Here is a 13,159-nt window from a genome sequence, read left to right on the forward strand (position 1 = left end):
TTTTAACATAGTTATAATTTTTTTAGAGAACTTACAAGACAAAATCTATTCTCTTAGCAGCTTTCAAATGTACAAAAAGTATTATTAACTATAGTCACCATGCTGTACATTATATTCTCATGTCAACTGGAAGTTTGTACCTTTTAATCCCCTTTATCCATTTTACTCCCCCTCCCACCCCTGCCTCTGCATCCACCAATCTCTCCTTTGTATCTGTGAGTTTGCTTTTCCCCCCACATGTGAGATCATACAGTATTTGTCTTTCTCTATTTGACTTACTTCGGTTAGCTTAATGACTTCAGTGTCCATACACGTTGCTGCAAATGGCAAGGTTTTCCTTCCTTTTCAATGGAATAATATTTCATTGTATATATACATACATATTTATGTGTGGGTGTGTGTATAAATCACATTTTCTTTATCATCAGCAGACATTTAAGTTGCTTCCATGCCTCGGTTGTTGGAAATAATGCTGTAGTGAACAGGGGGATGCATATGTCTTGTTGAGTTAGTATTTTCGTTTCCTTTGGATAAATACCCAGAAGTGAACTTTATGGATTATTTGGTAGTTCCGTTTGTGAGGAACCTCCATACTGTTTTCCATAGTGGTTGTACCAATTTACAGTCCCACCAACAGTGCACAAGGGTTCCCTTTTCTCCACCTCTTCGTGAACACTTATTTCTTGTTTTTTGATAATAGCCATTCTAACAGTGTGAGGTGTTATCTTATTGTGGTTTTGATTAGCATTTCCCTGGAGGATTAGTGATGTTGAGCACCTTTTCACATATGGCCATCTGTATGTCTTCTTTGGAAAAGGAGGCTAATCAGATCTTCTCCCCATTTTTTTATTGGATTGTTTGGTTTTTGCTGTTGATTAGTATGAGTTCTTTATATATTTTGGATATTAGCCCCATATCAGATATATGATTTGCAGGTATTGTCTGTCATTTGGTAGGTTTCCTTTTCATTTTGTTGATAGTTTCCTTTGCTGTGCAGAAACTTTTTAGTCTAATGTAGTCCCACTTGTTTTTGATTTTGTTGCATTTGCTTTTGGTGTCAAACCCAGAAAACATCATTGCCACAACAGATATCAAGGAGCTTACTGCCTATGTTTTCTTCTAGTTTTTTATGGTTTCAGATGCTATGCTCAAGTATTTAATCCATTTTGATTAATTTTTATCTCTGGTGTGAAATTGTGGTCCAGTTTTCTCAACACCATTTATTGAAGAGACTGTCCTTTCCCTATTGCATATTCCTGGCTGTTTTGTCATAAACTAATTGGCCATAAATGCATGGGTTTATTTCTGGGCTCTATTGCATTGATCTATATTTTTGTTTTTTATGCAAGTACCATACTGTTTTGATTACTGTTGCTACGTATTATAATTTGACATCAGGGAGCATATTGCCTCCAGCTTTGCTCTGCTTTCTCAAGATTTGCTTTGGCTATTCAGGGTCTTGTGGTTGCATACAAATTTTAGGATTGTTTGTTCTATTTCTGTGGAAAATACTGGAATTTTGATAGGGATTGCACTGAGTCTGTAGCTTCCTTTGGGTAATAGGAACATTTTAACAATGTTCATTCTGCTAGTCCATGGGCATGGAATATATTTCCATTTATTTGTGTCTTCTTTAGTTTCTTTCATCAATGTCTTACAGTTTTCAGAGTAGACATCTCTCACCTGCTTGGTTAAATATATTCCTAACTAACTATTTTATTCTTTTTGATCTAATTGTAAATGGTATTTAAAATTTTTTTCTTCTGATAGTTTGCTATTAGTGTATAGAAATACAAGAAATTTTGGGGTATTGAATTTGTATCCTGCAACTTTACTGAATTTACTAGTTTTAACAGTTTTTTGGTGGTAGCTTTAGGTTTTTCTATATATAATATGTCATATGCAAATAGTGACCGTTTTACTTCTTCCTTTCTGATTTGGATGCATTTTTTTTGTTGCCTAATTACTCTGACTAGGACTTCCAATACCATGCTGAATGAAAGTGGGAAGAGCGGGCATTCTTGTCTTGATCTTAGAGGTAAAAGCTTTTTAGCTTTTCACTGTTGAGTATATTAGCTATGGGCTTGCCATATATGACTTTGATTATGTTGAGGTATGTTCCTTCTGTATCCACTCTGTTGAGAGTTTTTGTCATTAATGGGTGTCGAATTTTGTCCAATACTTTTTATAGCTCTGTTGACATGACTGTATGATTTTATCTTTCATTTTGTTAATGTGGTGTAGCACATTGATTTATTGGCACATTCTGAACCATCCTTGCATCCCTGGCCCACTTGATTATGGTATAGATCCTTTTAATGCATTGTAGAATCTGGTTTGCTAGTATTTCACTGAGGATTTTTACATCTCTGTTTTTCAAGGATATTGGGCCTTTAATTTTCTTCTGTGTAGTGTCCTTGTCTGGGTTTGGTATCAGGGTAATGCTGGCCTTGTAATGGAAGAGTTTGAGAAGGATTGGTATTAATTCTTCTCTAAATCTTTGGTAGAATTCACCAGTGACACCATCTGGTTCTGGACTTTTGTGTGTTGGGAGGTTTTTGATTACTGATTCGGTCTCCTTACAAGTAATCCATTTGTTAAGATTTTCTGTTTCTTTTGATTCAGGTTGTGTGTTTTTAGGAATTTATGCATTTCTTCTAGGTTGTCCAGTTTGTTGGCGTATAATGGTTCAGTAAGAGGCTTATTATGTTTCTCTTAGGAGCAAAATATGATTGCTTACACTGAACATCTAGTAAAAAAATGTATCCTATTTTAGACCCAGAGACAAAATTACGTTCTGGTCTAGCTCTGTCATCTAACTAGCTGTGTGACCTGTGTAGCTCAGCTCACCTTTCTGCTCGTTTCTCCTTTTTAATTATAAAATGGACATTGTGTTCCCTGCATGCTAAGATTGTGTTAATAATCAATTACATATGATACAGTGATTTAGTTATTGGCTTGGATGTTGACCTCCAGTAACAATCATTTACACAGTCATTCAGAGTAATGGAAGGTATGGCAAGAGGGCCTGGAGGCAGTCACTAGGTTTGAGTTCTGTTGAACACTACCTCATCTAGTTTGGAAAAACCCTCCAGCAACATAATTCATCTTTTTTTTTTTTAAATATCTTTTCACACTGATAGGTATCACCAAACACCTGTCAGTAGAGGAACATATTTTTTTATTTTTTAAATTCTTGGCTGCATTGGGTCTTCGTTGCTGCACGTGGGCTGTACATAAAATGCTATGTACATTTTCAATGGCATTAACTTGATGTGGAGATGGTGTCAGGTAAGATCCGTGAATGATTGGGACTTGAGCTGAATTTTGAAGAGTAGGTAAAATTTGGTTAAGTAGAAAAGAATAGCTAGGACATTCTGCATGGAGGAGAAGTGTGACGATGATTAAGATGTATTCAGGGGTCAGTGATTTTATCAGCTTGGCTGAACACTGTTGGATAGGAAATCAGAAAGTAGCTGGAAGAGCTTTGATTGCTAGGTTGGGAAGTTTGAACTTTCTATGTAAGCACCAAGCAACCATCCAGTGATGATGAATATTAAAAGGTTACCAGAGGGGGAAACTGAAATATTCATTTAAGGGCTACCTTAGAGATTCCATTGTGCCTTTTTCCACGTATTATGTTTTAATAAAAATTATGACTTTGATAATACTGAACTACTTTCAATACCATTTACCCCCTTCATCTTTTGCAGTATTAAGTATCTTAATTGTGTATCTATTTTAAACTCCTAAGATATTAGTATAGTTCTGTACACTCTATTCACTTATATTTATTCTCTGAATTCTTGCCTGCATTTTTGGTTTTTCTGTCTGGGATCATTGTCATTCTGCCTAAAGAGCATCCTTTGGTACTATATACATTGTGATGGAAGACCTTAGCCAGGACTTCTCTCAGCTTTTGTCTGAAAGTGCCTTTAAAGCACCTTTATTTTCACAGGGTGTTTTTTTCTGGATGTAGAAGTCTGGATTGGCAGATCTTTTCTTTCAGTACTTTAAAGATGCTGTTGTACTGTTTTCTGGCTTCCATCGTTTCTGTTACATCAGCTATCCAGCTTGTTTCTGTGAAAAGAATGTATTGTTTAGCTGCATTTAGGATTTTTTCTGTCATTTTATTTTTGCAGTTTTGTATGGTAGGTACAGGGGTGTGTGTTTGCTTAGGTATTGAATTTTTGTGGATTCCCTGAGCTTGATTCTTTCTTTCATTGGATTTTATGTCTTTCATCAGTTTTGGAAAGTCCTTGGCCATTGGCTCTTCAGAATTAGCTTCTGGCCCATTTTCTCTCTTCTCTTTCTAGGACTATAATTACATGCTTGTTCACCTTCTGACTGTGCCTCAGAGTTCTCATTTGGTCAGTCCTCTCTTTCCCCTACTTCCTCACTCTGATTCTTCTGCTGTGTAGCCCATACATTGATTTTTTTTAAAAAGTAGATTTAATTTACTATTGAATACCTGTATTTTCTACTTCGATTATCTTTACCTCTCTCTTTCCTTGAATATGAGTCATATTTATTTTAAGATCTTTGTCTACTGAATCCAGTGTGTGGGCCTCTTTTAGCCTCCTTTTGGTGTGACGATAAGGTGCTGTCTTTGTGGATGCCTCATAATCTTTGAAGGCCAGGCATTGTTTATAAGAAACTCGAGAGTCTTGAGGTAATTTTGAGAAGGTTCACTCTTCCCTCTAATAAACAGAGTAGTGAGGTGTGTGGAAGGGGTAGTTTGGTGCACTTTAGATAGACTGACCTGAGTCCAGGCTGGGTTGTGCTCAGGGTCAGCTGAAAGTCTTCAGCATACCTTTGAAAGGTTGTCCCTGTCCAGAATGTTACTCCGTTTTGTCTTCCTTGCTTCTACAGCTCTTGGATGCCATTAGATATGACTTGTGTACTCATCCAGCTTTTCATTGGGAGCACTGGTCTGCCATCAACTGCTCCATCATACCTAGATGTGCTATTTTTCCTACCTTTTTTTGAGCAGAAGACTAGCAAATAAGGAAGATTAGGAATAGTAATTGGTATTAGGAAGTCTGTGGGTGGTTTCCAGTATGGTTTAAGGAGGAGAGGGTGAAAAGGCTGTAATATTAAGATACAGAAGGGGACTAGAGGAAGGACATGAGAACAAACAGCAAACCCATGACCCAAAACAAACACTTGATCGTTTGCTTTGGCTACTTCTCTCTGTGGTGTTCCCATGAAAAATAAATGGACAGAAGATAGTCAGGAAAATACATGCTTATAACTGAGTCAAGAAAAGACCATTGGTGTTTGCCTCCTAATAGTAAAGCCAGTATAGACCTAGCTATTTGTGATAAACTTTGCATCAGTTCATGCTACATGAGGGAAATTAGCATGTTTTATACCAAAATGGAAAAATAACCTGTGTGAACATGATTTGTCCTTATTCTGAGATTAACCTATCAAGTTCTAAAACCAAGGGTTATGTGTGAAATGGGTTAAAATGTCCTTCTGTGAAGTGACTGGTGGTAGTGGATGGTCTTTCTTTGATAAAATACAAATTGGCATACCTGTGTCAGCTCCTCAGGTGCTATTTTGATTTTTTTTCTGCTGCATGAAATCTAAATGTCTTGGAACCACCATTCTTAAGCCTTTTTTAAGTCTAAGTAGCTTCCATATGGGATTGGTCGAGTCTGTCTTACTTCCCCAACCGCATGGAGAGGGTGAGGAGAAGGAGAGCATTCTTCAGCAATTGTCCTTGAGTGCGAACAGTGGAGACCACAACTTTTCCTCCTGCTGGTGGAAGGACAGGAGGAAGGAGAGAGAAGACAGCGTTTCCTCAGCCAATAGCACTAGTCAGGGGAATGGAAGAGGTCTCGGTGGGCATGACAGTGACGGCAGTTTAGATTTGAGTTGAGAAGGATGGGATATCCAGGTTGACACGCTCGGGAGCGTGACAGTAGTTTGGAGAGGAAGGGGAGTTTTTCCCGTGTGATCACCGGCATTGTAGGGGAGACTGCTCGTACCTTCAGGATTGCTGCTTTTCAGGACGTCCGTGCTGTGCCTGGAAGCTTAGTCACTACAGTTATTCTCTGCCATCTGCATAATACACAAATCATATAAAATAAAACACTGATTCATCATATACCAAATAAATTATTTAAAATAATGATTCATATAATAAATAAAATAACTATTTAAGGTTCTTAATTTAAAGGAAAATTTTAGGATGTGAATACTACAGACATTATAAACACTGAAAGTTACTCTACATATTGTTTTGTTGTTTCTTTGAATATGTAAATAAGTTTCCTAATCATATTGTATTTCATCTCACTTTAATCTGTATATTTTAAAATTTTCTTGATCTGTATCTTATTTAAACTCATGATTTCCTGATTCTGGCTAGTTAAAATGCTAGTGATATTACAGATGACCTCACCTAAGTCAGTTTATAACTATCACTTTTTACGTGTATCTTTAAATTGAAGAAAGTTTTCTTGATTTCATGAGGCTGTTTTCAAACTGATTCGTTGTGAACAATTCAGAAAGTGTGATTAGAAGGAATTATCAGGAATGAGGAGAGGATTTGTTATTTCCTGAATGAGTTTATTTTTATAGTAACTTTGCAACTTGCCTATATATTAATTATAGAGTTGGTAATATAAATTTTCCCATATTTTAGCAAGTGACATTTTTAATTACAATGTTATTTGAATTTTCAAATGAGTAGATTTATCTGTTGCATATTTGAGCACCCCTAATTGCCATTCTTTTCTCCAAATCTTAGCAAGAAAAGGAACTTTCCATGATGAGTAATTTCAATTATTTTTTCTTTGTTGTTTTTCCTTCTCTGAATTAAGCCAACAGGGTAATTTTATATGTTGTTTTATAGATTGTCCTATTGAAAATTTCAAGGAAATGTTTTTCTAGTCAATCTGGAATGTTAGTACTTTATCTATTCACCATAACTCATTTAGCACATACACAATGTGAAACTCATGCATTCTGTTGCAGATGGTTTGACATTGGCTGTCTGATAGTTGAAGACCCTGTGCATGGTATTCATCTAGAAGCATTTACACAAGCCACACCAGTACCCTTGGAATTTGTACAACAGGTTAGTTTTATCCTTTTCTTTTTCATTATGCTTCAGAGAAACCTGAAATACTGTTTTCAAAATAAGATTTTTCATTGTTTTGCTTCACTTGTTCCTTGTAGCCTTTTCTCTTTGCTCCTTTTAGCCTTTTCTCTTTGCTTTTCAATTTTCTATTCCTTCCATGTTGTTTCAGTACCTCCCTACTTTCGTTTTCCAGCGGTCTTTGTCAAGCCATTACATGGTTAATCCTCTTTTTCTCATTGTTTTCCCTCTTTTTGTGATTGTGTTCACTACCTTGTGATTGGAAAAAAAAATTGTGTTCACCTTTCATTAACTGTCTCCTTTATCTCACATTTTATTTTCTGCTGTTACTGTTACTCGATTGTCCTCATCTTCCTCTTTAGTTTGTTCAGCTCTAAAAACATGTAGAAACACATTTAGAAGTTTACAAACCTTGGATGAAAGTCACATGTCTTTTCGGTTTGTTGAAAAATGTCTACCTATCCACATAGTTTCCAGAAGAATGTTAGCATTAATATAAAATGGTTTTCATTCCTTCTATATTTTTATGTACTTTTAATCCTTAAATGAAATAGAATGTTAAGTTTGTTTACATTGGGATCTTTGTACTCTGAAATGGTATTTTTCCTGTCTTCCATTTAATAGAATTTCCATCACATTTTTATGTATGTACCTTGTTAAATGTCATTTCAAAACTCTCTAAAGTTATTTGGGACTTTAGGTATTTGAGAATTTGCTAAAGCTACTGGGTTCTCCCCCAAAAGCATGCATGTATGATGTATGCACTCACATATAAATTTGGCTCACATGTTTACAGAGCCCCTGAAAGCAACCTGTGGCCTTCTTAGGGGTTTACAGGTTAGATGGGGAATAAGAATTTATGCTTGGAATTTTTAAGTTTACTGAACCTTTACTTACTTATACCATAGGATTTTACCAAAATTTCTCTTCAGAAGTTTTCTCTTCAGAAGTTGAAGACATTTTTATACATGGTACTATTAAACTCACTCCAATGTGAAGGTGATTAAAAGATTGTACGCTATTTATTATACAATAATTTAGAAAAATTACAGAAAACGGTTGATTTTCTAGGAAAATATTCTTGAATCAACAATGGCAGTTTATAACCATTAGGTTGATCAAAACCAGTCACATTTTGGCAGTTTTCATATGATTTAACCTAATTATCTTAGTGAAGCCTTTTGATGCAAGAGTTTCATCTAGCTCCAAAAAAATCACTGAGTTTTAATGGTGTTGTGAGGTCTACAAGGTATTCAAAGAATACGTAATACGTGATTCTCGTGCATAGAGGTAGAAAGTTTTCCATTTTATTCTGTGAGACTAGCTTGTAACCTAACGAAAAAATAAATTATAATACAGTCAGTATCACTTAAGTAAACAGTAAAACTAATAAAAGTTTGAAATGTATTTATTAGAACATTAAAGTGTGTGTGGGGGTGTAGTTTTCCCCATGCCACCTAGCAGTTCTTAGGAACAGCTGGATATCGTGTGGATATCCTATAATTCAACTCAATTCTGACACCTATCCCACAGGTTAAGGGCTCAGTCCGACAAGACTGCCTGCACCCCTCCTTTCCAGACACCTATCAATCACAAGTCCAGGTTGTTACCTGAACTTCTGACTGACTGGCTGTATATCAGAGGAAATCAGAGATTCTCATTTGCTAGAGTAGCTCACAGAATGCAGGAAACCCACTTCACCCTAGATCACAGGTTTATTATAAAAGGATATAAGTCAGCAGCAGCCAGATGGAAGAGATGCATAGGGCAAGCTATGGAGAAAGGAGGTGGAGCTTCCATACCCTCTCCTAGTGCTCCACTCTCTCCAGATCTCCACACCTTCACCAACCAAGAAACTGTCTAAACCCTGTCCTTTATACTTTATAAATCAGAATATCACAATCCACTCCCTGATCTTTGAACATGTATCCCTTATAGTAAAACAGTCATAAATGTTAAATGATACCTGGCATCCCAGTTTGTCATTAATAACTATTTAGTACATTGTCATATCATGAGAAAGTCTCCCAGCATGAGGGCACATGGGTATGCAGGTTTCAAAAGCAGGAGTGGAAAATTGTTTTCTTAAGTTCTCAGAAAGAGAAATTAAGGAAGAAATTAATGAAGCAATCCCATTTACCATTCACATCAAAATGAATAAGATACCTAGGGATCAACCTATGTAGGGAGGCAAAAGACCTGTACTCCAACAACTGTTTAAGACTGATGAAAGAAATTGAAGATGACACAAATGGAAAGATACCATGGTTTTGGATAGAAGAATCAATATTGTTAAAATGACCATACTACCTAAGGCAATCTACAGATTCAGTGTAGTCCCTATCAAATTACCAATGGCATTTTTCACAGAACTAGAACAAATAATTTTAAAATTTGGCTGGAAACCAAAAGACCCCTAATAGCCAAAACAATCTTAAGAAGAATGAAGCTGGAGGAATCACACTCCCTGACTTCAGACTATGCCACAAAGCTACAGTCATCAAAAACAGTATGGTACTGGCACAAATACACAGATTTCATGTAACAGGGTAGAAAGTCTGGAAATTAATTGACCACAGGTGTGTCGGTTTATCTACAGCAAAGGAGATAAGGATATACAATGGAGAAAAGATAGTCTCTTCAATAAGTGGTGCTGGAAAAAGTAGACAGCTACATGTAAAAGAATGAAATTAGAACATTCTCTAACATCATGTACAAAAATAAACTCAAACGTGGATTAAAGACCTAAATGTAACACTGGATACTATAAAACTTTTAGAGGAACACATAGGCAGAAGACTCTGACATAAATCACAGCAATATTTTTTGGATACGTCTCCCAGAGTAATGGAAATAAAAGCAAAAATAAACAAATGGGACCTAATTAAACCTTAAAAGCTTTTGCACAGCAAAGGAAACCGTGAACAAAATGAAAAGACAACCAGCAGAATGGGAGAAAATATTTGCAAAGGAAGCAACCAACAGGGATTAATCTCCAAAATATACAAACAGCTCATAAAACTCTACCACAAAAAAACAACCCAATCAAAAAATGGGCAGAAGACCCAGAGACTTTTCTTCAAAGAAGACATACAGATGACCAACAGGCACATGAAAAGATGCTCAACGTCAATAATTATTAGAGAAATGCAAATCAAAACCACAATGAGGTTATCACCTCCCACCAGTCAGAATGGCCATCATCAAGAAGTATACAAATAATAAATGCTGGAGAGGGTGTGGAGAAAAGGAAATCCTCCTGCACTGTTGGTGGGAATGTATGGAGAACAGTATAGAGGGTCCATAAAAAAACTAAAAATAGAGCTATCATATGATCCTGCAATCCAACTCCTGGGCATATACCTAGAAGAGGCAAAAACTCTAATTTGAAAAGATACGTACACCCCTATGTTCACAGCAGCACTATTTACAATTGCCAAGACATGGAATCAACCTAAATGTTCATCAACAGATGACTGGATAAAGAAGATGTGGTGTACATATATACAACGGAATATTGCTCAGCCATTAAAAAGAATGAAATAATGTCATTTTGCAGCAACATGGATGGATCTAGAGATTATCATACTAAGTAAGTCAGACAGAAAGACAAATACATATCACTTATATGTAAAAAAAAAAATGGTACAAATGAACTTATTTAGAAAACAGAAAGACTCAGAGACATAGAAAGCAAACTTTGGTTACCAAAGGGGATAGTGGCGGCGTGGGGCAAGGAGATAAATCAGGAGTTTGGGGTTAACAAATACACACTACTATATAAAAAGTAGATAACAAGGACTTACAGTTTCCTGTGCTATACAGTATTCAATATCTCGTAGTAGTCTATAATGAAAAAGAATCCGAAAAAGAATAGATCTGTACATACATATGTATAAATGAATCATTTTGCTGTATACCTGAAACTAACCCAACATTGTAAACCAACTATACTTCAATTTAAAAAAACAGCAGGAGGGGTGTCAGAGATACACTATATGGCTTCACCCTTTCAGGCATGTAGTATAATAGAGCTAAGAGATGGTATCATCTCTTGCTCTGAGCCTTTTTTTTTTCTTTCCCTTTTCTCCATTCATATCCAAACTTCTCCACCTTTGGAAGGGACATTAGGTTCAGCAACTGTGCTGGTCTAGATTACAGACAGCAATACTAGGCTAGCAGATGCCTCCCCCTCATCCACTTCTATTCAGATAAGTTAAGGTTACATAGGTGCAGAACAGGTGGGCTGTCTTTACCACCAGCCCATATAGCAGCAATCACTGTTAGCCCCATTTTTTCAGATGGAGTGAAGGCACATCTTGCCCTAAAGGCCCTTAGGAGTTGTAACAAAGATTAAAAACATAGTTACAATAAAGGTGTTAAAAACAACAACAACAACAACATAGAGTGCTGAACCAGAAACTGAGCATTTGCCTCTACCACTGGGTAAGAAAAGCCCCACCTAGAGTCACTGTCTCTACCTGTAAAGAACCGTTTGTAGTCCCCCAGGGCTACCAACTAACTTGCTATGTTCAGGGCCTTCCTAACAGGAAATCTGCCACATAGCCATCTGCAGTCTCTGTCTTTTTTGCTGGTCGACAGAACAGTTTTTATTGGCATTTTGTGACTCAGAGTGTACAAGAAGAATGGGTCTAGATTCAGCCCATCTCTGCATTGCTGCACTAACCCCATATTCACTCACTTCATGGACCCAGGTGGCCGTCTTGAGAGAGAGCAGGGGGATATCTGATTGTTGATTCCATTCACCTTCCAAGCCTGGAAAGGAGTTCTTCTGATGGGCATCAACATGTTCTAGTTTAATGCATCCCTCTAGTTCCCACAGTGATTTCCACAGGGTTGTGTGTCCCATATGGGCATCCTTCTAATAGGCCAGGTTTCCATTGCCCTCCTGCCTGACCATATGGCCAGGCCATTGACCACTGCCCATGACTCAGGAAAAACCAGAAGATAGGAGATTATATCACTGTTCAATTCTTTCATCACTGCTGGGAAAACAGCATGCAGTTCAGCCTTGCCTGTCTGATTTGTTTTTACCTTCCTCAGTTAGAGCAGTGGACTTCCAAATAGTATGTTATCCATCCACCTTGGAACTGCTACCCATAAACCAAGCAGCTCTTGGTTGGTCAGTTAAGAGCTGTTCATAGGGCACTGTCTACATGGCAGTCGGTTCCGGCAGCTTCTCGGGTGACTCCAAAATCTGTCCTAGAGGAAAAGAGACACCGAGCTTGTTAGTCTCCTCCCTGTATTCCCCAGACAGCATGTTCCTGTATAAACCGTTTCCATTATGGTGGAACTCTTCCGGGCACTGCCATCCCTATTAGGGTGTTTCTCCATCATCCCAGACATTTTGGGTATTTCGCATTTCAGTATCATTTTATGCCCTTTAGTCATATGAGTAGCTTCAATTAATAATGTCCAGTGGCTAGGTAGTAAACATGCCTCAAATGGAAATTCTGTAGTTCGAAGTTCAAGTAGTCATTGCTGGGAGGCACTCACAGATTTTTGCCATAAGCCTCAGTCTACGTTCCACATAGGGCTGTGGCGCAGAGAGTTTTGTCCCTACCAGCACTCCAACTTCTATTCCACACTGCAGGCTCAGACAATCTTACTGGTTCCATAGAGCATGTCCAGTTAATAATGCTTGAAGGGTGGCTTTCCATCCCTTCTGTTTTACAATACTAGATAAGGGAAACGTTCCCCAGTGAGATACAGTGTCCATCCCCAAAATGTAATCAGGTGAAAAAAAACACCATCACTTCACATGAAACCAGTTCAAACACACCAAGTCTCCTACAAACTTATACTGTAATTCCATCATCACTTATGTTCCTCAGTGTAGCCCCCATTGAGACTTCATCAGTGGGTTTTGGTTTTGTAATACTAGGTAGGGGAAGTGTCAACTTTCATAATCCTATCAACCATTACATTTTTACTTTCTTTCAGTCTAATTGTAGCACACATCAGGCCTTCACTAGTGGACTTTGGTAACACAGCTCAAGGGAAACTTCTCTTCTCCACTCCTGACCA

The 13,159-nt window shown here is 37.3% G+C and overlaps 1 protein-coding gene and 1 long non-coding RNA gene across 6 annotated transcripts in view; one reads left to right on the forward strand and one right to left on the reverse strand.

Annotated features, from left to right (window-relative positions):
* Positions 1-13,159, forward strand: part of PRRC1 (proline rich coiled-coil 1) — a 43,678-nt gene that overhangs the window by 20,498 nt on the left and 10,021 nt on the right. For all 5 annotated transcript variants that reach the window (XM_004326544.4, XM_019924341.3, XM_073802471.1 and 2 more), the window contains one exon: positions 6,988-7,090. In XM_004326544.4, the coding sequence (XP_004326592.1) occupies positions 6,988-7,090 (103 nt within the window). The remainder of the gene's footprint in view (positions 1-6,987; positions 7,091-13,159) is intronic.
* Positions 5,798-12,330, reverse strand: LOC117311600 (uncharacterized). The gene is made up of 3 exons (XR_004525867.2): positions 12,167-12,330; positions 10,918-10,957; positions 5,798-6,069 (listed from the first exon to the last, which is right to left on the reverse strand). It is a non-coding gene; the product is annotated as an uncharacterized lncRNA (long non-coding RNA).

This window comes from Tursiops truncatus, chromosome 3 (genome assembly GCF_011762595.2).
Source record: "Tursiops truncatus isolate mTurTru1 chromosome 3, mTurTru1.mat.Y, whole genome shotgun sequence".
NCBI classification, from domain to species: Eukaryota; Metazoa; Chordata; class Mammalia; order Artiodactyla; family Delphinidae; genus Tursiops; species Tursiops truncatus.